The following is a 25,489-nucleotide window of genomic DNA, read 5'->3' on the forward strand; positions in this document are numbered from 1 at the left end:
CACGTACCAAGTGCCCAAGGCCCTCCTGAGGCCTGGAATCCCTGCAGGGCCTCCCTAGGGCATGAGCCCCTGGCACTCCATGCTGGTGGGTAGAAGCATGAGTGGGCTATGGGCCTCACCTGGCAGAGTAATTGACAGTGCACGGAGACCCTGGCATCATCCCTTGGGGGAAACATGTCCTGGAAGAGATGGTCCCACAGACCGCACATCTGCCCAGGACCAAACTTCTTGACTGTTCCCTTCAAGTCAAAGTCAGTCTCACTGTTGGAGCACCTCCTGTGTGTCAGGTGTCTACCAATAAGATGAGGGGGTCTTGCTGCTCCCACACATGCCCTGGTCTGGCGTTTGGAGAAAGCCAGAAGATGGTTCCAAAGTAAGGAATCACCTGTCACAGCCTCGGAGGAGGCACAGGGATCCAGACGAGCTTTGCAACAAGCTTTGTGCTACCCCATGAAGAACACACTGGGTTTCAGCCAGCAGGTCTGTGAACCTTGATTCCAACCACCAAAGGCCAGAGGTGGGGAAGTGTGGCAGAGTCATACAAGCCTGAGAAAGGGTGTGATGTGGGGAGAATGCTATGAAGTGTTTGGTATCCTGCAAAAAGTGACACCTGTGGAAATCCCTGCAAGTGTGAGCAGGGACAGAAGAGCCTGAAGCTGGTGGTGAGGATGCGAGAGGTCCAAGACCTCTTTCTTGGCCTCAGAGGCAAGTCTTTGTGGTCTAGTACATTGTGAGACTCAGGCTACACCCAGTACAGGGGACACGCCTTGCCCTTAAAGAACACAGACAGGATGATAAGACAAACACATGCAACCCTGCAAAGTAGGTGACAAGGTCCTGTGGGATTCTGAGGGAATTAGAGTCTGGGAGAGAGAGCTGCTAACACCTTGTTGTCTCCGGGCTTTGGGGGCCTCCTGGGTTGGCCTCCATCAGTGGCACTGAATTCCCCTGAGGACAGGCAACCTCTCACTCACCCTTCTTTCAGCTCACCTGATCCCTCTGACCTGCCTGGCAGGGTAGGTGTCCCTTCCTGGCTTTTCATTTAAGAAGGTAAATCCAGAATTTCAAGGTAGAAATTGGATCCCTTCAATTTCCCGTCTGCCTTTTGTCACCTTTTTCTCTGGGAATTTTGAAGAGCCGTGAGAACTTAGAGACTAAGTTCAGGAGCAGACATGGACCGGTGACCTGAGTTCCAGCCAGATGCTGATGAAACAGGAAGGGAAAGGTACAATTCCTACATCAACTGTTAATTCAACAGATGTTTACCCCTCACCCACTCTGAGCCAGACGTGTTCCAGGGACCACTTGAGTCCTTGTGAGGTCTCAGGATGTTGGGTAAAGACAGATTACACTACAGGAAGGATGCTGGAAGTGGCAGACAGACCTAAGTTTTGAATCCTGGACAAGCCCTTCACCTCCGGGAGTATATGGGTCTTCTGTGAGCCAGGCCAACGTTCCTGGCAGGGCTGAGGCCCGCTCCAGTTATGGAGGCAGTGCATGCAGAGTCTGACAGGCGGCATCAGAACTACCGTGAGAATCTTCTCCGTTATGCGTGGGACCTCTGATCCGCACCTGCACTCTGGACACGTGGCCTTTGAATTGTCCTGCACACAAGGCACAGGAGAATATTTGAGCAGGATAGCCAGACCCCGCCTTGAAGGGGGCGTGGCTGGCCGGGAGCGCGCTCCTGGGCCAGTCCCGCGAGACCTCACCCACCGGGCGCGGCGCGCGTTGCCCAGGCGACGGCGCCTGGGCGCGCAAGCGCAGTGCAGGCGTGCCCCGCCCCCGCCGCCGCCGCCGCCGCCGCCGCACCTTCCCCTTTAAGCCCCAGCCGGTCGCGTCGCTGCTTCATGAATGGAGCCCACGTGACCAAACATCATGTGACGTCTGTGGAGCGGCGGCGGCGGTGGCTGTGGCGGCGGTGGCGACGGCGGCGGCGGCGAAGAATCCCGAGCCCCGAGCCTGGTCCAGCCCGGCCTTCCCAGCGCGCTCGGCGCGGCCCGCGCAGGCGGCGAGCCCCTACTCTGGGCCCGGAGTACTCGCTCGGCCAGCCCAGCGCGGCCTCGGAGTGCCCGCCCCGCCCCGCCCCGGCCTCGGCCCGCCGGGCCCGCAGTGTGGTGGGTGAGTGCGGCGGCGGCCCGGCTAGGGCCGGACGGAGGGTGGCCAGGGATTCCAGGCCGGGGACGGGTGCTCGCGGGGCTGCGACTCCTCCCGGCGGCGCGGGCCGGGTACTTAGGTCTTTGGGTCTGCCTGTGCCCTGCTGGCGGCCCATGCCTCGATTTCCCCACCGGTCAGGGGCAGTTCCTGGCCTCTGAGCCGGGGGTAATGGGGTGGGCGCAGGAGCGCTCAGGGGCAGGGCGGGGCTTGTTCTGGGCTGGCTAGGTAAAGCCGGGCGTCCTGGAGGGAGGGGCGGCCTGGGTGGCGGGAGGAAAGGGTGGGGTCGAGCAGGGCGCCCAGGGCTCCGCGGAAGAGCTCGGCGGCCCCGGCCTGAGCTGCTGATTCATCAGGTGTCTGTGTCAAGGCTTCCCTGGCGCGGGGTCTTTGGCAAGCTGGGGGCAGGAGGCGGCACGTGGGGGGCGGGCTGGGAAGACCCTGCCCGCGCCGGCTTCACTCCGTCACACGCGTGCCAGAGCCCAGAGGGAGACTTGCTGAGTCATCAGCATGAGGTCACTAGATGCTTGTCCTAATGCCTGGGGGGATTTCAGCTAGGGGCCTGAGAGGCCGGGAAACGAGGGGTGAGAGGGAAACCGTGGGAAGTTAGAAGGGGCCAGGCCCCAGGCTGGGGCGCCTGCTTAAGTTTGGACTGATACGAGTTTACGATAGGAGGGTGAGGAGTAAACGGAGCAGTCACGGTGCAGGTTATCCCGGGGTAGAGGGTGAAACCCCTGGTGTGTCCATCCCCTCCCAGGCAAGCTTTTCTCAGGCTGCTGGTCCCTGACCCGCCTCTGGGACAGTTCCCCAAACTGGGAAATAGTTCTGAGAAGAGGGGAGGAGCCTAGGGAGGGCCGTCCTAGCGGGCTGGGAAGTAGGCTTTCCCTGTGGCTGGCGTGGTTGGCCAGGCCCAGCTGTCTCAGGTGGGAAGACATGAGGCAGTGGGAGAAGGAGGGGCGCCTGTACTTGAGTCCTCGGTGACAGTGGACAGTTTAGGGGGCAAGTCAGTGCAGCTTTACCAGGAAATTGGCAAAGGAGAGGAAGCATAAGGACTTAGACTTGAGGGGAGTGAGGTGTCTGGTGAACAGGCTTTGGCTTTCTTCACAGCCTGGCCTTGGGGTCTGAGTGGTGGTAACTTTGAGGGTGGACTGGTGTGGATGGCAGGAGTTGATGCATCCCCGTCACCCCAGAGTGGTTCCACTTGAGGTTGGGGCTCAGTACTGTGCAGGTTAGCAAAGAACGTGGCCCTTCTGGGTATCAGGCCAGTGGTAGGGACTCCTGGGGAGTGACAGCCTGAGGGTGGTGTGGCCTGAACTACTTTTCTTGGGTGTATGAGTGGTTCCTGGTCTTCAGGGTTAGGGGAGCACTCCGTCTAGACCAGAGCTGACTGCTCTTGCCCAGAGGTTCATGGCTAGCCAAGGCTGACCTTGTGGTTTGTCCTTCCCCTCCAGCCCTGGGCTTATAGATGCCAGGTGTTTTAACACTTAAGCTGATCTTTTGGCTGAAATTCTATGCCCCAGGAACATGTAGATTCTTCTCAGCTACTTATGCTCTGGTGGAAATTAAGTTTTAGACTTTTTACAAAGGGCTTCTGGAGAAGGTTGGTCTAAAGGGCAGGGTGGGAGTGCAGTGGGCTAGGTGAGGGTGCCAGAGTGACCAACGCCACACCTGCCAGGGCAGTTTAGCCACTGGTGTTTGTGATCAGGAGAAGGAGCAGGGGCGACTGGCCTCCTGTCTGCTGTCCACACCTGGGAAAGAGGATGGAGCTCTCTCCCCTTTCTGGCTGGCTCTCACCTTGAATGAGTGGCCCTGGGTACCTTGGTGGGTTCCTGCCCTTGGGACCACCCATGCCTTCTCCACAAGTTGTGCTCAGCCTTAGCGGAAGCAGAGATGAGAGGCAGGGTAAAGGTTCTCCTTGATCCAACCTCTGAAATGCCCTCCCTCTGGTTTCTTGTGGTGGGCTGGGACTGACGGTCCTGAGCCATCAGTCCCAGCCCATGCCCAAAAGCTGTCTCCATCCCAGTAGTGAGAGTCCTCAGGTAGCCGAGACCAGGCCAGGAGGTCAGAAGCCCCTGCTTTGCTGAGACCTGCCCCTCCCCCTCACGAGTAGCACACAGGCACACCTTTGATTAGGAGGCGATTGGCTACACTTGTGCTGAGTTCAGGGCTTCTGTGGAGGGTGAAATCTGCCGAGGAGGCACTTTTCAGCTCCCAGCCGCCACGCTCGGCACTTTTCTGTGTGATCTCTTCAGGAAGTCACCGTGTGCTCAGCATTTGGGGGTTGGGGGGTGGGTGGAGGATGGCGCGTGGGAAAAGCTGGTGCCAGGGCTTTTCCTTCGCGCTGACAGACCCTGGACCCCGACTCAGGGCTCGGGGAGCCCTTCTGGCTCCACCTGGAGGACCTGGCTCCTGTGGTAGGCATGGGGCCCTGAAGACCTTGTGACCTCCAGTTCCTCTGCCCCACCCTCTGCTCTGGAAGAGCGGTGGCTCCATAGCCTCTCCAGGAGGGCACCACAATCCTGGTTAGGCCTCCATTTACCTCCCTGCATCTAACCTGGAAGGTCACAGAGGGAGCAAGGGGACAGAAGTGGTCCAGCTGAGCCAGGAATCCAGGACTCAGTGGGGAGAAATGTCCTAGGCAGGGCTGCAGAAAGTGAGGGCAGGATGCAGAAAAGATGACCAGTGGGTGGGTGAGGGGGTCCTCTGAGTTTTGTTCCCTGCCAGAGAACAGTCACTGGCCAGAAAGGGCTGAGCAGGCCCCTGGGGGGTCAGTTGTGGGCACTCTTGTGAAATACCCTGGATGGGGTGGGGCAGGGGTACAGAAAGCTGCAACCAAAGCCACAGGATGGTTACTCCATCAGCAGCAGAGGTGGACAAAGAGGGCGGAGGGGCACAGGGCTGGGCTCCCCTGGCAGGAGTTTCTGCCACCAGGAGGGTGGGGAGCTCCCACCTGTGCTAAAGACAAAATCAGAGCAATCAGAGCGGCTTGGACAACTCCGCTTGCTACTCTTCAAAGTGAGCAGTCTAGGAGAATTGGCAGTCTCCTGCATCCTCCCCTCTGCTCCAGTCCCCAGTGGGGACAGCCCACTGAGCCTTCACGGTAGCAGGGCTTTGTCCCAGGCGGCTTAGGGGAGGTAGAACCCTGGCTCCGACCCTCACCTGCTGTTGGCCAGGCTGGTCTTCACCGCCCCAGCAGCTTGCTGCTGCCAGTCCCCTGGGGCTGTGTTGGCTGGCGGCCTCGGGGAGTGCCAGGCCGGTGAGAGAGCAGAGAGCAGAGAGCGGGAGCGATGTGCTGAGTCAGCATGACTCGCCAGGAACAGCCGTGCTCTGGGGCGCACTGGGGTTATTTTTAAAGCTCCCGGCTTCCTTCTAGGCTGGCCCCTCCCGCATCCTTCTAATCTCTACCCACCCCCACCCCCCACTCCCGGCCCCTTTTCTTGCCTCTGCCTCCCTAATAGCCCTTCAGTTCCCCTTCCCCCATCTGACCCTCCTAGCCTCCCACCTAGTTCCCTAGGGGCAGGGTGGACAGGGAGCAACCCAGCTCGGGAGAGGCCAGGTATCAAAGGGAAGGGGCAGGCAAGGGGTGAGGCTGGGGTGGGAGGTGGATGGGTGTCTTCCTCTGGGTAGACAGAGGGTGTCAGGGGGGCTCAAGGGTCTGTGTGGACTGGGGAGGGAAAGGGAGTGGTCTCCAGGGTCCTGACCTTCACTCCCTGTCTCGCAGAGTGCCTGCTTGCTGTGCCCTCCGGGTTATGACGACCCCCAATAAAGGAAACAAGGCCTTGAAGGTGAGCAGATAGGGTGGGCAGCATCTCAGGGCTGGGGTGGCACAGGGCCGGATGGCCCCCACTTGGCCCATGACCTCGTGCGCTGTGCCCTCCTCAGGTGAAGCGGGAGCCGGGAGAGAATGGCACCAGCCTGACTGACGAGGAGCTGGTGACCATGTCAGTGCGGGAGCTGAACCAGCACCTGCGGGGCCTGTCGAAGGAGGAGATCATCCAGCTGAAGCAGCGCCGGCGCACGCTCAAGAACCGCGGCTACGCTGCCAGCTGCCGTGTGAAGAGGGTGACCCAGAAGGAGGAGCTGGAGAAGCAGAAGGCGGAGCTGCAGCAGGAGGTGGAGAAGCTGGCCTCCGAGAACGCCAGCATGAAGCTGGAGCTCGATGCCCTGCGCTCTAAGTACGAGGCCCTGCAGAACTTCGCCAGGACCGTGGCCCGAAGCCCTGTGGCGCCAGCTCGGGGTCCCCTTGCTGCCGGCTTGGGGCCCCTCGTCCCTGGCAAGGTGGCTGCCACCAGTGTCATCACAATAGTAAAGTCCAAGACGGACGCCCGGTCGTAGGGACACACTTGGCCAGGCGGGTCTGCAAGGGGCCAGTAGGCGCATGGCAAATTCGGCAGCCCTGTCCCCTTCTTCCTTCCTCCTCTTCCTCTTCTCTCCTTTTCCTCCTCTCCTACCTCCTCCCTTCCCTGCAAAGCACAACCTGCACCCCAGGGGCGCTGGGCTGAGCCCCTTTGATCTCGTCTTTGTCATCGTGTGTTTTGTACGTTGGGATTGGTCAGTTTGGCGGTGACGTGGGGTCGCCCCCACCCCCTGTGTACCACGGGCAGATGGGCTTGGAGTCCAGAGTCAGCCTTTGGGAGTGGACAGAGTAAGATCAAGTGGGTTCTCCGGGGCATGGGTGTCCCCGAACACGGAAGGCTGTAGGACAAGAGAGGCTGTTCTCACTACGAAGTGGCCCACAGGCTCTGATGGCCACTGGGTTAGCAGGAGGCCAGGAGGTTCATTCTCAGCCCAGCCCGCAGGCCTAGACGGAATTGGCTGTTCCCGAGAGCCCTGGATGGGCGGGCCACCAGTCTGGCGCTAGGGGGATGGGGCGTTGTGTGGCTGTGGGCCAGGGGCCTTGGCACTCACGCCTGACGTGTTGCACTGAACAAGACCAAATCACTGGTTGTGAGCGTGAAGGGTGTGTCCAGTGTCCTTCGATGGGTCCCGTGTCACTGTTTACATGACCTGTTTGTGTGGTTACATAGCCCTTTATTTAAAAGAGAGAAGTTCCTTTTACGAAGTTATTAAATTATATGTTTAAAAGCTAGAGGAAAAAAAAGCTGCAGAGTATTTATAAAACTGTCTTTTTAAAAAAAAGCAAGAACATTTGACCATATACATGGAAAAGGGAAGAAAGTATAATAGAAACTTTGCTAGTTTAAAAAAAAGAAAAAAAAAATCCTTTCTTGTAAACTTACAGACAAGTCTTTGTGGCTGTTGGAGTTTAGTTTTTATATACACAGAGTTATCAGACGTTATTTATAAAACTTAGTTTAAAAAAAAAAAGACAAAAAAAAAAGCCAAGCCGCGAGCGACCGGAAGGCGCGTCCTGACGTCCTCCCTGCTATCTCTTTTGCAATTGTACCGAAAGTGACTTACTCCCTTGCCCCTTCCTGCTTCCGTCTCTTGCCGGTGCCGTGGTGTCGTCCGTGCCTGGTGAGGTCTTGTGCAGCGTCACGTGCTGGTGCTTCTGGTGACCTTTGACCTGTGGGTGTCACTTCTTGTGTCTGTTCTCCCGTGTTTGTTTTTTTGGATTTGGTTGTGGTTTTGCTTCTGCTGACTTGTCAGGCCCAGGCTGCCGTGCCAGGCTGCGCCTGCTCCTGTGGAGCTTGGGGGTCTGTGCCGCCAGCCCTGCCTCTTCTGCTTTGGCACTCAACTTGAGCCCCAGAGCCGGGGTCAGCGGGGGTCAGTTGCAGGGTTCTGCCATACCCCGGGCTGACCCTCGGCTTCGCACGTGTGTCTCAGGCTTGGGCTGGTCCAGCAGCAGTGTAGGTGGAACTGGGGGCCATCCTGGGCGCCCCCCTGCCCCTGGCCCCCCGCACTACTTCCTTATCCTCGGCCTCTGGCCCTGGGTGGGGGCTCGCAGGGATCAAGGAGTCACTGTGGGTGCCCACCAGGCCAGGGCCAAGCTGCCCCTAGCTGTCTTCCTTCTGGCCTCCAGTCACCGTGTTTGGGCTCCAGCCACCGATCTGAGATTTGTTTCTGTGGGTTTCAGGTGGGCCTCAGCAGGGGAAGCCCAGGGGACCCACTGCCCACTCATCCCAGAGCTGATTCCATGCTGCGGGACGGTGCTTCCCAGGCAGAGCCAGGTGGTTTCGGGGCCCACCTGGAGCAGCCCCTTCTTGCCTGAAGGCCTGGGGGTTCCCACCAGTGCCAGACAAGGGCTACGGTCTCCAGGGCCAGGTCCTGTCCCTCCTCTCCCCCCAAACATGCTGGCAGCTCTCGGCTTTGGGCCTTCTTTCACCACCCTTTGGGGTCTGTGTCTTCCAGGGATCCGCTGCTCGGCTTGTGGAGGTGCTTCCCCAGGGCTGAGCCCACCTTCCCATCGTGGCCACTCAGTGAGGCAGCCAGTCTCAGACTTGGCTTGGGCCGCTACTTGTAGGCACGTGATGGGGGCTGCCTGTGGTGCCTGCCCCTCCCTCCCCCCAAGAGGCTACTCCCCTGGCTCTGGCCATGTGGGACTTGGCTACTACTTGGGGTCGCTGGTTGGCTTCTCTGGGGGCCTTGAAACACACGAAAAAGCACAGAAGTGGGCTGGTGAAAAGAAAAACAATGTGGCCTGGCAGGGTTTAACCTTGTGGACAGTAGAATCTTCATCCCAGAGTTTGACGCAGCATACCCAAACTCTGGGGAATTGGGGCTGTCAACTTCTGTTGTGTTGATGGGCTTGATCTTGACCCTAGACACTCAGAGACATTCCTGGCTATACCCAGGTTGGCCTGCAATGGAGATTTTGACCATTGACTCTGAATCACTTAGTGGCTTCCTTTGGCTCCCTGCAGTCTGGCTTTGTCTACCTAAGGTCCAGAAGAGAGTGGTTGATGTTGCTTGTAGCAGCAAGTTGGAATCACATCATAAGAATCTCTAAAGAGAGATCATGCCCTGTCCTGGGCAAGGGGAGGGACAGGCTCTCTGTCCAAGTGCAGTCCCCACTTTTGTTCAGAGGTGGGGCGTCCATCTCTGTGCACTCTTGCCATGCTGTAGACCTGGAAAGAGGAGGTTTGAGGGTGGGCATGTGCTGAACAGAATTACAGGTCCTTGGTTTGGTTTATAGACACGTCTGGAGTTAGTGAGGCTATGCTTCCTTTTGAGGTTTTTGGATTTGGAGCGACTCTTCCTTGGATCTGGGGAGCATCCTGCTCCCTTTAAGCCAGCCTCTTGGGGCTGCTCTGCCCCTCCCCCACTTCACTTTGGTTCTAGACAGTAGATCCTGTGTCCATATGTGGCTGTTTGGTGTCTTTTTGATTCTTGTTAATTCATTTTTCCTACTGTGAGTGTGTCGTGTTCTCTTTCTCCTCAACTTTTTGACACAGCGAATTGAGGACTTTGGCCCAGGCCAGTTCTCCCAAACTTGTCCGCTAAGTAAACCATAATGTGCACCTTCCTTTACACTTTGCCCTCGCCCATCTTCCCTTATCCCAACATGGACACTCAGATTTCAGAGGCGAACCCTTTGGGAACAGGTCAGCTCCTGCCCAAAGTTATGGCTCCAGGGAGCCCTCCCCGTGGCTCTTGGCCACTGCTCCAGGTAGCACTCACTGCATTGGAGAAGCTGTGGCTGCTGGGTGGTATGCTGGTTTCTGCCAGGTGCCAGGTCTCCCTGGAGGCTTTTCTACTCTTGGTTCAGGCCTCCAGGTCTGGGCACAACCCTGACCATCAGTGGCAGCCTCAGTGGTTGGTGCCTGGGCCTGCAGCTCTGATCCGCTGCAGCCTGCTTTGGGACAGATGGTCAAGCCCCATGGTGTCAACTGCTGCTTCCTTCTCTGGAGTGGCTGGTTGGCCAAAGCTTCCGTCCACAGCTGGGAAGCCACAGCCTGCAGCACTGTTTCCGCTCTAGGATCTTGTAAGTTACTTTTTTAGGCTGTGGTTTGGTGAAAGGAACCAACACATTAACGATTTTTTCCCCCAAAAGCCACCTAATAATTCTTTCTGGCAGGTTTTTGCCTTCCAGTTAGCTGTCTGGTTTTGAAGCTGATGGGAAGAGGCAAGGGTGTGCCCTGGAGACTGGTAACTTGTCTTGCTCTGGTCTGTGTCCTGAGCATGTGCTATACTTGTTGGACCAGTCACACACATTTCCACCCCACCCTGGAGCAGCAGCCTTGGTACGTGGGTGTTAGGAGAGCCGTCCCTAGTGACCTGTGAAGGGGGACCCCTCTAACAACCTTGTGTCCCAGCCCCACCCTCTCCACATCCCCTCAAACTGCTAGTCCCTGAAGCCTTTAACCAAACGGGATTGGGTACAGAAAACCTTCTCCTGGCATCTTAGGGCAGCAGGATAAGGGCTGTCCAGTGTGTCCAGCTCTGCTGCTCTCCTGGCGCTGAGAAGGTGGGCCGAGCAGAGTTGATCAGATCCTACCTGCCCTGCCTAAGGCTAAAGACAGGAAGTGGGGGGGGGGTGGGGGCGGGCGAGGGTACGCTGGGATCTGCCGGGGCGGGCGGGGGTTGTTGAAGATCCAGGTGGGGAAGGGCCTCACTGGGGCACCCTGGCTGACCTGGGCGGCCGCGGCCTCGTGCCCTCCCTGCCCTGTGCAGTATTTATTGCTAAATTATTGTCCAGGAGGGGCGGCACAGGGCCAGGCCCCGGGTATTTATTGCTGTATATAGTGTATGTTTGTGATATATAAGGTTTTCTTTATTTTGTATATGATCAATAAACACCTTTTAAAGAGACTGGCAGGTGTTTCCTTGGGGCAACGCGCGGGCGGGGCGTAAGGGCGGGGCGGGTCTTGCGCGCATGCGCTGGTGCGTGGCCTGCCGGGAGGCGGAAGCGGAAGCGCGAGTCTCCTCAGGAGCGATGGCTGCCGGGGGTCTCAGCCGGTCCGAGCGCAAGGCAGCGGAGCGGGTCCGGAGGTTGCGAGAGGAGCAACAGAGAGAGCGCCTCCGCCAGGTACGCCGCCGCCCGCCCCGCGCCGCGTCCCCAGCCCGCGCCGCCCTCACCGCCCGCCCCGCGCCTGCAGGTGTCGCGCATCCTGAGGAAGGCGGCGACCGAGCGCAGCGCCGAGGAGGGCCGGCTCCTGGCCGAGAGCGAGGACCTGGTGACCGAGCTGCAGGGCCGGAGCAGGCGGCGCGAGGGCCTGAAGCGGCGGCAGGAGGAGGCAAGTCTCGGGCGCGGGCGGGCTGGGCGAGCACGCGGGCGGGCGGGCCGGGGCCGGCTCACGACCGGCCTTGGTGTCTTGGCAGGTGTGCGACGACCCGGAGGAGCTGCAGAGGAAAGTCCGGGAGCTGGCCAGCGCCGTCCGCAATGCCAAATACCTGGTCGTCTACACGGGCGCAGGGATCAGCACGGTAGGGACCCGAGGCGGGGACGACTGCGCCCTGGATCGGCTCCCAGGTCTTGGGAAACACGGACTGCTGGAGCTTGGGCAGGCGGGGGGCGCCCCCTTCTGGGTGTCTGACTCCGGCGCTGAGCACAGTATTCTGTTAAGCAATGGTACCGATTTGCAAAAGCTTACTGCAAAAGCATCTCCTGAGCGTCTTTACTTTTTTAGAGAAACTCGAAATGACTCCATTTGGACCTTCGTTAAGTGGATAGACGTTTTTAAATATTTGAAGTTTGCATTATACCCAGTTAGAAACAGGAAAGGAAGAGTGGTAAAAACAGGACTTGATGGTTTGGTGCTTGTCCGAAGGTTATGTGGGCAAAGCTAAGCCCCGAACTACCTTCTCATTCCCCATTCACTCTGAAAGTTGAAGTAAGGTAAGTAGAACACAAGGCAGTACGCATTAGAGTGCCCTAGATAAGGAAGGGAAATGCTACGGCTTTTGGTAAGTTTTATAGAGAAACTACCTGGGCAGCCGAATGTGACTAGCTTGGATAGTGTGGATAGCACGCGCTTTAATTGCTGGGTGCAAGCTGAGTGTGACCTGCATGTAGGCCCAGCAGAGGTGAATAAGCAAGGATTTCTGTCAAGAATCCATAGGTGGTGATAGTAGACCGTATAAGCAAATGACTAATGTGAAGCTGGCTGTGCTAGGCCCCTAGAATGGAAATCCAAATACACCCTCTGGTTTCAGCTGGGAAACCCATCTGATTGTTTTTCTGTGGGAGGTGGCATGGCATTGAGTCTGGGCCTTGAAGGGTGGATAAGATTTTACAGGCACTTGTGAAGTAAGACTCTCCATGCAGGGATGACTGAAGAGGCCCAATAGCGAGAATGTGTAAGGTATGTTAACCGCTTTAACTTACCAACACCTGGAACCCTGGCACATGTGAAAGCAGTGACATCACTTTTTAAAGATTTGTAAGCAGCTACTAAAACCGTATGCTGTACATTAATTTGCTCTGAGTGTTACTGTTTGAGGTTCCCATTTTCCATGTGCATAAGAATTACTGGTCAGGGTGGGCATTTTTCTGAGCTTAAGCACCTGAGAAGAGACAAGGCTCCCCACAAGGGAGGTCACTCACAGCCTGGGGAAGCACAGGATGCCTTGATCCTGTCACACTCTGTTTTCTTCCCTCGGAGTAGCTCTGTTTCAGTGGATTGGGAGCTTGGGAAATTCAGTAACGTTTATCTTGTCTGAAGAGGTTGGCCTTTGTAAAGGTAGGCCAAGAACCATTTATAGCATCAGGATGTGAGAACTTGGAGGGTGGAGTGTTCCACTTATGGGTTCACTGTCTGCTAAACCTTGAGTACTGGCTAGACCCTGGGGACACATTGATGAGCCTGATCAGTCTTTCCCCTCAGTATGAGGACAGATCTGTCCACAGAGCCCAGGCTGGACTACTTGGTAAAGAGGCTCCCAGCATGGACAAGGCTCCTTGGAGCTTAGAAGGATGAGCTGGAACAGGTGTGGGGGTGGGGAGGTACAGCGGGCAGGGGTCCTTGCAGAGCAGAGAAGCCACTAGCCGTGCATTCCATCTGGGTGGATGTTAGACTAGGAAATGCTCAGCCTATGGAACGAATCGACCAGTTTGCGGGCCAGCCTGGGAAGTACTGAAGATAAATTCTTGGGAATTCTATCAGTGCCTCCAATGATCTTTTCACTGGGCTTATCTCCTTTGTGAACCTGCAGGCAGCCTCTATCCCAGATTACCGGGGCCCTAATGGAGTATGGACACTGCTTCAGAAGGGAAGAAGTGTTAGGTGAGTAACCTAGCACAGCATTCCTACCTGGTTGAACATGTACCTGTCCTTGCAACTCCCCTCACCTTTGCTTCCCTTCCACCTGGCAGTGCTGCTGACCTGAGTGAGGCTGAGCCAACCCTCACCCACATGAGCATCGCCCGCTTACATGAGCAGAAGCTGGTAAGAGCCCAGGGTGGCTAGTGTCCAGGCATCCTTTAGTAGTAGATAGCAAAGGCTGCAGATGCTCAAATCCTTTGTATAAAAAGGACGTAGTGTTTGTGTGTAATTTGGACATCCTCTCCTATACTATAAATCATCTATGAGTTATTTATAAAACCTAATATAATATCAGTGCTATTTAAACTGGTATAAATACTATGCAGATTCTTGCCAGTATGTAGCCAATTCAAGTTTTGCTTCTTGGAACTTTATAGATTTCTTTCCTCCGAATATTCCCGCCACCCCCCCCCCACCCCAGATATTTTTGATCTTTGGTTGGTTGAATCTGCGGATGTAGAACCCTCGGATATAGAGGGCTGATTGTACTCACTGGGTCCGTGACTAGGACCCGGAGGGCCACCTTGGTGCCCAGGTGACAGTTGCATACTACCTCTATCAGCCAGTGGTACCCCTGATGAGCACCCACTAAGCAGTTTAGATTCTGGTTTGAGCTGCCATCTATTTCTCCTGTGTTTCCACTCCAAGAGTAGAGGGCAGCCTATTTGCTGAATCATCATCACACAGAGAGTCCACCTAGGCCCTGAGCTTGCGAGGGTAGCCCCTTCCTCTCGGGTTTCTCTTGCATTTTCCCACAGACCTCAGGAACCACCTAGATAACAGGGCAAACTAGTAAGAAGTCTCTGGAGATCCTCCGCTAAGCACCTGTTGCCAAATGGGAGAGGGGTCCAACTTCTAGGGCTTCAAGGACCTAAAGCATCAGTCTGGGTCCCCAGCCCCTTTTCAGCCAATAGGAGGTGGTACAAACATTTGCCCTCCTGGGGGCTCCTAGTGCTTCTGAGTCGTTGGGGGTGGGCCTGGTGCCCTCCTCATCAGAGCCTCCTGGGTCCTGCTGCGACCAGCCTGCTGCTCTGGATTTGCCTTTGGTGCTTTGTGCAAGGTTGTAGCTTCTGCTGGGCTGGGGGCTCTGGGACTGGCAGGGTTTGGTATGCTTTGACACCTGAGTGCCGCCCCCCACTTCCTCCTGTTGACCGCCACTGTTGCCCCTCCAGGTGCAGCATGTGGTGTCTCAGAACTGCGACGGGCTCCACCTGCGAAGCGGGCTGCCCCGCTCAGCCATGTCGGAGCTCCACGGGAACATGTACATTGAAGTGAGCGATCCCTCAGGGACTCGGGCCTGGGCAGGCCAGCGGCTCCCACTCACGGGCCCTACCTTTCCTCAGGTCTGCACGGCCTGCACTCCCAATAGGGAGTATGTGCGGGTGTTTGATGTGACGGAGCGCACTGCCCTGCACCGGCACCAGACCGGCCGCACTTGCCACAAGTGTGGAGGCCAACTCAGGGACACCATCGTGCACTTTGGGGAGAGGGGGACGCTGGGGCAGCCTCTGAATTGGGAGGCAGCCACCCAGGCTGCCAGCAAAGCAGACACTATCCTGTGTTTAGGCTCCAGCTTAAAGGTATGCAGATAGCACCATGGATGGGAATGGGGTGAACCTGCCTGCATCTGGTCAGCTCAACCTTAGACCCCATCTTCCTGTAGCCTCCTTATCTGGGTTGTGTGTCGTCTGTCCGTCTGTCCATTCCCGCAGGTTCTAAAGAAGTATCCACACCTCTGGTGTATGACCAAGCCCCCCAGCCGGCGGCCCAAGCTCTACATTGTGAACTTGCAGGTAACTCAGGTGCTCAGAGCCGCCTCCTCAGACCTGGGCCTTAGAACAGCAGAGCCAGCCATCCCTAGGACATCTGTGTCCCACAGTCATCCACTGTGGAGGTCTGGCTGAGCAGGGCCCAAGGCCAGCAGGCTGTTGGGAAGGAGTGAGGTGCTATCCTCACTTACCTTCTCCTGTCCCCAGTGGACCCCGAAGGATGACTGGGCTGCCCTGAAGCTGCACGGCAAGTGTGATGACGTCATGCAGCTCCTCATGGATGAACTGGGCCTGGAGATCCCCCGTTACAGCAGGTGAGGGGTACAGGCGCGTCCCCCACTTCCCTGCCCCGTGTGGATGGGCCGTGTCTGTCGTCCTCTGTGAGCTGAGTGTAGAGAAAGCTCTGAGGTGTGGCAGCTGGCATCTAAGGCGTGACTGTGGCATGGTGGCCTCTGCAGGGCCCAGCCCCAGCATTGGCTGAGATGTCCTGGCTGGTGTGATTCCTGCGGGGAGAGGGAATCTGCCAGGGTATGCCTGGATGTCCCCCCTTCCCCTCAGGCAGCCTGGACGGGAAGGTGCCTTGAAGGGATGTGCTCTCAGCAACTCTGCTCTTCAGGATCTGGGTGCACTTGGCTTGGGGAACTGGAATACTTTGGGGAAGCTTAAACAAATTGTGGCTTGATACAGAATTTGTGATAATTTAGACGTGGTGTGTGTATTGAGTAAAAAGTTTACACTTTCTTTCTCTGTGAATTTCCAGGGTCTTATAGGGGAAATCAGTAACTTCTTTTAATCAAAGGGTTCAAGAATTAAGGATCCCTTCACCTTCTGGGCCTGGCAATTCTTGTATGTTATGTTTGTGGTGTTCTGTAATGTGGGCCTATTGTGTACTGTACTTTTTTTTTTTCACATTAACTTAGCTCATTTTCTTTATCAGTGCTTATCTGTATCTTAAGTTTATAATATGTGGTTCTACATCTCAGACACATGATCTCGTCACGGTGTAGTGTTTAGGCCACGCCTCCCTAGTCAGCTTTCCTCCTGTCAAGTCCTGCCGTCTGGGAAGGGGAAGAGGGTCTGGTCTGCCTGTCCCTGGCCTTATGAGTGAAAGGTGGGGCCCAGGGTTGGCTAGTGACTCATCCTTCCTGGGGTTAGTGCCTCCCCAACCCCTGTGTGCACAGCCCCCTCAATCACCAACGAGGAGTGAGTTCTGCAGAGGACAGGCTAGTCTGGGTCCTGGCCTTTGAGTTATTGGGGGAACTTACCTCTCTCACAGATGTTCTGGAGCTACCACTGAACACAGCCCAGCCATAGTTAAGACACGGGAGGGATGCAGGGTGACCTCAGTCAGCTTTCCCGTCCTGGGGCGGGTTGTGATTGCGAGGGGCTCCATGGCACACCTGACCCAGCTTTCCCTTTCCGTAGGTGGCAGGACCCCATCTTCTCCCTGGCGACTCCCCTGCGTGCTGGTGAAGAAGGCAGCCACAGTCGCAAGTCACTGTGCAGAAGCCGAGAGGAACCTGGGCCTGGGGACCGGGGTGCACCACTTAGCTCAGCCCCCATCCTGGGTGGCTGGTTTGGCAGAGGCTGCACCAAACGCACAAAAAGGAAGAAAGTAACGTAACCTGGTGCTTGACCAAGGACAATGATGGCACTTTGAAAATGGCCGGGACTCTTGTTCAGGGGCAGGTGGCACCATTAATGCCAGGACTGCCCCCTGTGAATTATCTGGGGGTGACATTTTCACCCTGACATGTTTAGCCATTTGTCCTCGTGGGAAGCCCCCTTGCACTGCTGTGGTTGCCCCCTGCATGGGCCTAATGATGGAGGAGGCCTTGCTCAAGCGGCCTCTTCCTAAAGAGGTGGCAGTCACACACCCTCTGTGAGAACAGAACTCCGGTTATTTCACACCTGGCCAGCTAAGAGGAAGCACAAGGCTGCCTTACCTCATTCACCAGGCCAGTCTCAGGGGCATCAACCCAATTTCTACTACTTCTTACTGAAAACGTTAAGTTTATAAAAGCCTTTTTCTGTATTGAGTATGCTGCAAAGGGGTGATTTTTGAGCCTTGGCTCTCAGCAGGCCTTTTTATTGTTATTAAACATCTCTGCACTGTCTTCCCCGTGTCAGCGACTACCTTCCTGAAGCGGTGGGTGGGAGCAGGCGCCTGCCGAGACTCTGAAGGGGCGGGTGCGCCCCACGTGGTCCTGCCCCGCCCCTCTGCCAGGTGGGCGCTAAGGGATGCTGGACACAGGTCATTGGCCGGGAGCGGAGGGGCGGAACCCGGCTCGAGTGGGGTTGCCCATTGGCCGCATGTGTGGTGAGAGGGCGGGGCTTCGCGCCGGGGGTGGGGCGACGTTCGCCATTGGCCGCGCGAGGCGGGTGAGGCCCGCGTGACGGCGCGTGCGTGCGCGGGCTGCGGCGGCTCGGAGTCGGGAGCCGGCTGCACAGTGTCTCGCCGCTGCCACCGGGCCATGATCCGGAACGGGCACGGGGAGGCGGGCAGCGCCAAGCGGCCGGGCCCGAGGGCTAGGCGCGCCGTGCGAGTGTGGTGCGACGGCTGGTGAGCGCGGCGGGGGACGCGGGGCGGGGGCGGGGGTGCGGCGGCGACCGCTGTGGCCGCTTTCGCCGGAATCGGGCCGCCGGCGAGCTCGGGGCGGCGGGCGAAAGGAGTCACAGGCTGCGGAAGAAGCCTTGGACTCGAGTTGCTGCGGGCAGCGCGGCTGAGGGTCGCTGGAGGCTTTCTGCGGATCCCTATATGAGCGCCTTTCCTGGGTGCTCCTTTGCCCACGTTTGCCTTTAAGCGGGAGACCCAGCCAGGCGGTCCCACCTGCCTGATTTATGCACAACAGTGGCCAGAGTTGCGGGTCTAACCTTGGTGACTTTAATCATTTCAGTGCCTTAGGAACTATTCCTCCGAGGGAGCCGTGCACCCAAAATGTCTTCCCAGAGTTCTCCCTGTCCAGTCCCCAGCTTGCCCAGGACAAAACCTGGAAGATTCTCCTGGGTGTTTGGGCAAGTGTCAGTGCAGGCATTGGCCAAGACCCTAGTGAAGCCCTCAGGCTCCTGGATCCATCTGAGGAGAGTTACAGTGCCAAACTGTTCTCTCTTTGGCAAGCCAGACAATTGGAGTGGTGGTGTTAAGATAGGTTTGAGGCTGCCAGGGGACAAGATGAAAGTGAACATCTAGTGATAACTTGCCACCTTGAATACTTCTCAGACCTTTATTTGATGAAAGCAGAGAAAGCAAGCCCAGGGCTTCAGCAGCCAGCTTGTGGGGCTGCCATACTTCTGTGCCTTCACCTGAGTCACCTTGGGGAGGGGGTGTGGCTTCCTGTCTGTGGACTCTGACCTTGGCCCTGGCCAGGCCTCGCCCCACCCCCAGCAGGCCACAGTGACTGGGGTACGGCCTGGACCCAGGACCACCCTGAATTCTGTGCTATGCACCCCTCCTTCTGCCCAGCCTGTCTGATGGGCACAAGGGCCAGCCAGGCTCCTGAATTTAGACTCTCCTCTTCCCTTAGCCCAGGACCAGAGTACTGTGCCCCACAGGCTCGTCTGCTGGGGCCTGGTGTGCCGTGGTGGTGTTAGCAAGTGGTGTTGAGTAGAATGGTTCTGTATACCTGGTGGCCTTGGTCACCTGGAGAAGCAGGGACAGCTTCACCTACTCAGAAGGCAATACAAGGCTGGGAGGAAGCAGAGCGAGCATGAGGGTCCACCCCTGAGCCCACAGAGAGGTGGGGGTCTCCCCACCCCCCATGACAACTCAAGTGGAGCTGTGGTGCTATGTGTGGCCTTCAGCTAAGCGTTCTCTCTTAACCAGACCTGAATTTGAGGATGAATGCTCTAGAACCCCAGGTGACAGGGAAGTGGTTGTTGGTTCCAGGGAGCAAAGCCTCACTGAGTTTCCAGAGGCCATGAGGAGCAGGCAGAACTTTTAAAGCCAGCAATCGCCCTTGATCATTGATTAGACTTCGTTATGTGTTGGCTCCAGGGACTGCATGGTTGTCTCAGGGTAGTACAGAGTCCACTGTACCCTTGAATTATCACGTTTATATTACACCCTAAAGGGACTGCCCATGGGAGCCAAGGGCAGAGCGCTGTTCCAGGTGTGGGGAGCAGGGACCGTTCTGTGTCCTCACCAGCCCTCAGGGTCCCCAGACCTGTCCCTGTGCACAGCCACACTTGCTCAGTCTGACCCTGGGCCCAGGGACTGGTGATAAGAACTGAGCACCCCTCTCTCTGAAAGCCCAACTGGGACCCTGGGGGCATTTCCCATGGTGGCTTCTTGGCGGGCTTCCTGATGACATTGCAGAGGAACAAGGCTGCACCCCCAACACGGGGACGACAGCCCTGTGCTCTCCACAGCTACGACATGGTACATTATGGCCACTCCAACCAGCTGCGCCAGGCCCGGGCCATGGGAGACCACCTCATTGTGGGTGTGCACACTGATGGTAAGCCAGGCTGCTGTGCCCACTGCCCCTCCCCGCCCTCCCCCCCCCACCCCCCCCCCCCGTTGCCTGTGACAGACCCCACAGGTCCTGGTGGAGGGTAGGGCCAGGCCTAGGCCATCCTCCCCATTAGCACAGCTCTGCAAGCTCACCCTAACCCCAGCCCAGGCCAGGCTGCCCACAGCTTTCCCGTCTTGTATCCTGTCATGAGCTTGCGTGTAAGGGGTGTCCAGTGGATCCATCTGGGTATGCCACCCACTTTCTGATTCCCAAGGCCTTTGAGTACAGAGTACCCAGCCACCAAAGGCAACCTGGGCTATACCTGGAACTCTAATGGACTGAGGCGGGGGGTGCCGTGCAGTTCCCAGCAGGTACATCCCCAGCACCTGCACCAGAGGACAGCAGGGCTCCTTGGAACTTCATGGGCTGAGGGCCCGGTCAGAGACAGCCTCCCTCCACAAGCCTTTGTGTGGCTGCAGACCCTGCTCAGTGCTGGGAGGGGCCGGCAAGCCTGTGGAGTCATCCACCTTGTCCTTTGCCCTCTTCTCTCTCCCTAGAGGAGATCGCCAAGCACAAGGGCCCCCCGGTGTTCACTCAGGAGGAGAGGTACAAGATGGTGCAGGCCATCAAGTGGGTGGACGAGGTGGTGCCGGCAGCCCCCTACGTCACCACACTGGAGACTCTGGACAAGTACAACTGTGACTTCTGCGTCCACGGCAGTGAGTGGACGGGACTTGATCCCAGGGACTGGGGACTCAAGCAGCTCAGGACCTGACCATCAGAGGGGTGTCTGGAGGTGCTGGCTGCCTCACACTTGGGGGAGCATGGAGCCCTTTGAGGGTCTGAGGAAGCTTTGGGTCCTTCTCCAGAAAGGGGTGTACGCACACCAGGGCAGGCCTGGAGTGAAGGTATGGGCTTGGAGGTCTTCATGGCTTTGGGTTAAATTCTGTGTTCTCGCGTGCATGTCACCCCTTAGATGACATCACGCTGACCGTAGATGGCCGGGACACCTACGAGGAAGTGAAGCAGGCCGGAAGGTACAGGTAAGCTCTAGCTGCCAGTTGGCCCATCTTTAGAGGAGTGGGTTTCCCGGGGCCCCTCGAGCGCCTTCTGCTCGTGAGGGCAGTGTCCGGGCTGCAGCCTGTGCTTCCTGTGACTTGTGAGGGTGTGGTGCGATGACTGGGGGGCGCCATGCACCTGGGTCACCCAGTACAGGAGCCACTTGGCCCCAGGTGGCTGCAGAGCAGTGGAGACATGGGGTTCAACTGGGGAGCTGGCTTTTATGAGTAACTCTTGAAAAGGCCACATGGCCGGCAGCTCGAATTGGGCAGTAAGGCCTGAGATTCCCTTGGCAGAGTGTGTGGTGAGGTAGGACCCGCATCAGCAGGCCAAACAGGATCAGAGCCACCCCCTCAGATGGTCTGCAAACTTGAGCCTTGATAATCCTGTTCTGTCCAGTCATGTCGTTTGGTTGATAAAATGACCATGGTCCCTCCACTCTCTGGGTCTTGGTTTTCTGTTCTGGCCAAGAATAGCAAGGAAGTGCATGGTCTATGCACAGCAAGGCCGCCAGGGATGGACCATGGTAGATTCAGCCACAAACAGAGTTGCCCTTACTCTTGGGTGGGGCAACTTGTACGTGTGTCCCAGGATGAGAGCCCCAACCCCACCTCTGCCCCCAGAGAATGCAAGCGCACCCAGGGGGTGTCCACCACAGACCTCGTTGGCCGCATGCTGCTGGTGACCAAGGCGCATCACAGCAGCCAGGTGAGAGTGGGACTGGGAGGGAGGGATCGCCTACCCTACGCTTGCCCCTCAGAGGGCACTGGAACAGCAAGCTTTGGGGTCCTGGGGTTGGCTGCGTCTGGAGGGCCAGGCCTTTCACCCCTGTACCCTTCTGTGCAGGAGATGTCCTCCGAGTACCGGGAGTATGCAGACAGTTTTGGCAAGGTAAGTGTCTCCTGTACTGTCTGGGCCACTGCCTGACCCCCAGGCCACCCCCTGGGGAAAGGGGGTCTCGCTCTCTGCCCTGCTCCCTGCTTTCTGGGTACTGACCGCCAATCTTGCTGGCTGGCCGGTCCCAGTGGCCACCGTGTGAATGAGGGTTCTCTAACCAGGTGGCCTGGTCCTCTCTCCTTCTGTAGCCCCCTCACCCGACACCCGCCGGGGAGACACTTTGCTCAGAAGGCTCCTCCCAGGTGACCAGACGGTGGCCTCAGGGTGCCAGGTCCCCACGAGGGCTGTGTCCACTGGCCTCTTCCTGGCGGGCCAGTTGCCGAGCCAAGGTGCTATTGGCTGCAGTGCCTGCTGTGGCCGCAGGGCAGGACCCCAGTCCTGCCAGCCACAGGTGCCCCGCTCACCAGGGTCTCAGTGCGGACCAGGCAATGCCAGCTGGCCCTCAGCATCCCTGCCTGAAATGCCTGCCTGGGAGCAACAGCAGAGCGAACAAGCGAGTGGCCGGCAGTGGCTAGGGGTTTGGAGTCCTGGCTGTCGCCCCTGTACCTGCTCCCTCCACCCCACACCTGTGCTTCCCAGAGCAGATGGACAGGCGGGTGTGGGCAGGCCCAAGGGTGGTCACAGGCAAAGGACATGCTTGCAAGGCTTCCGTCACTGACCAGTCTGTTCTCGGCTTGCAGTGCCCCGGGGGGCGGAACCCCTGGACGGGAGTGTCCCAGTTTCTTCAGACATCCCAGAAGATCATCCAGTTTGCTTCGGGAAAGGAACCTCAGCCTGGAGAGACAGTCATCTATGTGGCTGGCGCCTTTGACCTGTTCCGTATCCTCTGGGATTGGGTGGGGTTTGTCCCTGCCCCCAGGTCTTCTGTCTGCTCCTCCCAGTGGGCCCCAGGGCCCCAAGGGGCCTCCCTGACTCTCGAGGACCCTGAGCTGGGGTGGGGTGCAGGGACACAGCCATTGGCAGGGAGAAGCGTGAGCAGGCGGGTGGGAGGGGACCTCACTGAGCTGCTCCTGTGGATGGCTGCTCTGTATTGATTGCTCGCTCCTTAACCTGGGCGCAGACATTGGGCATGTGGATTTCCTGGAGAAGGTGTATGGCCTGGCCGAGAGGCCCTACGTCATCGCTGGCTTGCATTTTGACCAGGTCTCACCCCAGGGCATCTGATAGTGTGGGGACTCTGGAAGGGCTCCCAGGGATGGGGTTGGGCACAAGTGAGGAAGAGGTGGTGAGCTTGGGCCTCTGCCCAGGGAGAAACCCAGGGAGAGCCTCCCATCAGGGCCTCCCCATACTGGCAGACGTCCCCGAGGGATTATTGGGAGGGAGCACAGCCTCACACACACAAACACACCGGCCCCGAGGTTGCCAGCTGACTCAACCTTGCTCTGGCTCTAGGAGGTCAACCACTACAAGGGGAAGAACTACCCCATCATGAACCTGCATGAGCGGACCCTGAGTGTGCTGGCCTGCCGGGTGAGAGCCGGTGGGCGGACCAGCAGCCTGTCCTTCCCAGGCTGGAGCTGCTCCTCCCCATCACCCCACCCCCCACCCGCCCTGGAACCCTCCCAGGGGTATGAGTCTGGGGCTCCACCAGGCCCCCTCTCAGCCCCTACTCTGCTGCCTGGCAAGTCCTAGTTGACCAGCTGTGCTTCTTGTCCACCCAGTACGTATCTGAAGTGGTGATTGGGGCCCCGTACTCGGTCACAGCAGAGCTCCTGGACCACTTCAAGGTGAGGGTAGGGGTCCTGGTGGGCGGTTTCCAGGGAGGACCTGGGCCGAGTGGGGCCAGGCCAGTGCTCTGAGCCGTGCCCCCCTGGGGAGGGCCCTCGGGGAGCAGGGGACCATGTAGGGTGATGCTGGGAGGGTTCCCTGACCCCTGCCTCCTCCCCAGGTGGACCTGGTGTGTCACGGGAAGACGGAAGTCGTGCCTGACAAGGATGGCTCTGACCCATACGAGGTGGGTCCTAGAGGGCCCGCAGTGGACACGAGGTGGCCACTGTCTGGTGCTTCCCAGCCACTTGATGCCCCTGTGCCTCACCATGCTTGTCTGGGAAATGGGCGAGGTGACAGCTGCCTTGCTGGTGGCCTCATGGTTTAAGGAGGCGGGAACTGAGCGCGAGTGATCACGCCTACCATGGTGGGGGTGGCGGGGAAAGGCCGTTGGAGCCAGGGCGGCAGTGCAGGCTCCCCAAGGTTCAGGGGAGGGCTCTCACCTCCTTCCCCTCTTTCTGGCCTCTAGGAGCCCAAAAGGAGGGGCATTTTCTGCCAGGTTGACAGTGGGAACGACCTCACCACAGACCTCATCGTCCAGCGCATAATCAAGAACAGGTGAGTCCTGGCTGGGGTGCTGGGGGCACAGGGTGGCACTGAGGCCCTGGCTCTGGGTGCACACCTCACCCCATCTGGCCCCCAGGCTGGAATATGAGGCCCGGAACCAGAAGAAGGAAGCCAAGGAGCTGGCCTTTCAGGAGGCCATGAGGCGGCAGGAAGCACAGCCCGAAAGGGAGAGTGACTGTGACTTCTGACGAGAGGTGGGAGGATGCCAGGGGCCCTCTGAGGGGCTGGCCCTCTCCCAACCCTGCCTTGAGAGCTTGGCTCAGTTTTTAACAAAGCTGCAGTGCCCTCTTTTCCAACCACCCAGCTGTGGAAGGGCTGGTGTGGAGGACATGGCCTGTCACCCTGCTTGCAAGGTACCTGTCTTGCAGCAGGCCATCCTGCCCTTCCTGCCGAGTTGCACAGAGAGGTCTTCCAGCACAGTGGAGCAGCCCAGCCAGCAAGATGGGCAGGGGACACCTTCAACCAGAGGGGTGCCACCCTGCGTGCCATGGAAAACCCAGCTTCCATCCGCCTGGCCCTGCTGCTGCTCACCCTCTGCCCCCCGGGAAGCTCCTGTACGCCCTCCACTGCCCAGCTCGAGGTGGCCTTCCCACTTGCCTTGCCTCAGTTCAAACAAGCTTCAGGGAGCAGTGACCCAGGGGGCTGCCCCCTTTCCTCCTCGGGGTGCAGACCAGGCCACCTCCCACATGCGTGGCCTCTGCCCCGGGGCCCGGTGCCCAGACGCTGCACCTGGTTTCCTGGACCAGCCTCCCCAGAGACTGTTCTTGGTTTTGTACCTGACTGGTGGGGTGTGCAACCAAATAAACCTGCTGGGAGGGGCTCTGCATCAGGCTGTCCATCCTGCAGGGCAGGACCAGAAAACCTTGGCCCTGCCCCCTGGCACCCGACAAGGAGGTGGGTGGCCGCAGCAAGAAACGCCCAAGATCCAGGCTCCGCAGCCGCTTCCCACAATGGCCGGAAACAAAAGAGGGAGAGAGGCAAGGGCCAACAGTGTCTTTGGCCTCAGGGTCTGTCATGAGGAAAATGAGAGTCTGACACCCTGCAGTCCCCATAGAGCTCTCTGATCCAAGAAGGAATTGGGGGCTGCTCCCTGGCCAAGTCCACAGAATCTCAGGGTCTTCTGCACCCAAGTCAGAGCCCACTTGGAGGGGTATAGCGGCTGCAGGGTGCTGACCCCAGTCACCTCTTTTTGGAAAAGGAGGGGCACAGTGGCTGTGGTTTATGGCTCTGGTGTTCAAGAGTGAGGACTGGGATGTTCTTTCAGTCCTCTTCCAGTTTTCTCCAGAATGGCCTGTGCCCTGCAGCTGCTAGGCCAGATGGGGCCAGAGCACCCTGTGGCCTGGCCCCGTGGGAGTCCTAGGCCAGCCTTCACTCCTGGAAGGTGGGCCTGTCCTTTCTGTTGGCTCTTAAGATCGAGTCTAGAACCTGTGCGGGCAGCTGCAGTAAGGGGGCTGGGGGGACTGTCAGTGCACATAGCCTCTCGGGGCAGCCCCTGCCCCACTTCCTTTCCTCCCTTTCCCAGTGGGGGCAGCACACTAAGCTGAGAGGCACAGGGCCCTCCCCGCACCCCTGCCCCAACTTCAGGAACCCAGTGGTATTAGCCTTCTCCAGTTCCCCGGCGGAAGCGATCAGCCAGTTCCTGTAGATGGGCGAGGGCCGA

At 58.2% G+C, this 25,489-nt stretch overlaps 3 protein-coding genes across 11 annotated transcripts; all 3 read left to right on the plus strand.

The window, feature by feature from the left end:
- MAFG (MAF bZIP transcription factor G) lies at positions 1,838 to 10,863 on the plus strand. 4 transcript variants are annotated; one of them, XM_018065447.1, is made up of 3 exons: positions 1,838 to 2,121; positions 5,873 to 5,936; positions 6,034 to 10,863. In XM_018065447.1, the coding sequence occupies exons 2-3, from the start codon at positions 5,901 to 5,903 to the stop codon at positions 6,484 to 6,486; spliced, it is 489 nt and encodes a 162-aa protein (XP_017920936.1). In that variant the 5' UTR covers positions 1,838 to 2,121; positions 5,873 to 5,900; the 3' UTR covers positions 6,487 to 10,863. The 4 variants fall into 4 exon arrangements, with proteins under 4 accessions (XP_017920936.1, XP_017920938.1, XP_017920935.1 ...); XM_018065449.1 differs by lacking the exon at positions 1,838 to 2,121 and adding an exon at positions 2,438 to 2,507; XM_018065446.1 differs by lacking the exon at positions 1,838 to 2,121 and adding an exon at positions 2,533 to 2,666.
- Positions 10,934 to 17,202, plus strand: SIRT7 (sirtuin 7). Of its 4 annotated transcripts, XM_018065444.1 has the most exons (10): positions 10,936 to 11,080; positions 11,151 to 11,288; positions 11,374 to 11,478; positions 13,207 to 13,277; positions 13,367 to 13,439; positions 14,489 to 14,587; positions 14,660 to 14,896; positions 15,029 to 15,109; positions 15,293 to 15,399; positions 16,511 to 17,202. In XM_018065444.1, exons 1-10 carry the CDS (start codon positions 10,988 to 10,990, stop codon positions 16,707 to 16,709), a joined length of 1,203 nt encoding a protein of 400 aa, XP_017920933.1. In that variant the 5' UTR covers positions 10,936 to 10,987; the 3' UTR covers positions 16,710 to 17,202. The 4 variants fall into 4 exon arrangements, with proteins under 4 accessions (XP_017920932.1, XP_017920931.1, XP_017920933.1 ...); XM_018065443.1 differs by having other exon boundaries at positions 10,934 to 11,080; positions 11,172 to 11,288; positions 14,489 to 14,896; XM_018065442.1 differs by having other exon boundaries at positions 10,935 to 11,080; positions 14,489 to 14,896.
- Positions 17,455 to 24,655, plus strand: PCYT2 (phosphate cytidylyltransferase 2, ethanolamine). Of its 3 annotated transcripts, XM_018065451.1 has the most exons (15): positions 17,455 to 17,648; positions 19,454 to 19,542; positions 20,097 to 20,258; positions 20,516 to 20,582; positions 21,222 to 21,306; positions 21,445 to 21,489; positions 21,684 to 21,737; positions 22,176 to 22,314; positions 22,556 to 22,638; positions 22,888 to 22,965; positions 23,157 to 23,222; positions 23,384 to 23,449; positions 23,732 to 23,820; positions 23,906 to 24,023; positions 24,198 to 24,655. In XM_018065451.1, the coding sequence occupies exons 1-14, from the start codon at positions 17,560 to 17,562 to the stop codon at positions 24,015 to 24,017; spliced, it is 1,224 nt and encodes a 407-aa protein (XP_017920940.1). In that variant the 5' UTR covers positions 17,455 to 17,559; the 3' UTR covers positions 24,018 to 24,023; positions 24,198 to 24,655. The 3 variants fall into 3 exon arrangements, with proteins under 3 accessions (XP_017920940.1, XP_017920939.1, XP_017920941.1); XM_018065450.1 differs by having other exon boundaries at positions 23,906 to 24,655; XM_018065452.1 differs by lacking the exon at positions 21,684 to 21,737 and having other exon boundaries at positions 23,906 to 24,655.

Source organism: Capra hircus, chromosome 19 (assembly GCF_001704415.2).
Source record: "Capra hircus breed San Clemente chromosome 19, ASM170441v1, whole genome shotgun sequence".
Lineage (NCBI taxonomy): Eukaryota > Metazoa > Chordata > Mammalia > Artiodactyla > Bovidae > Capra > Capra hircus.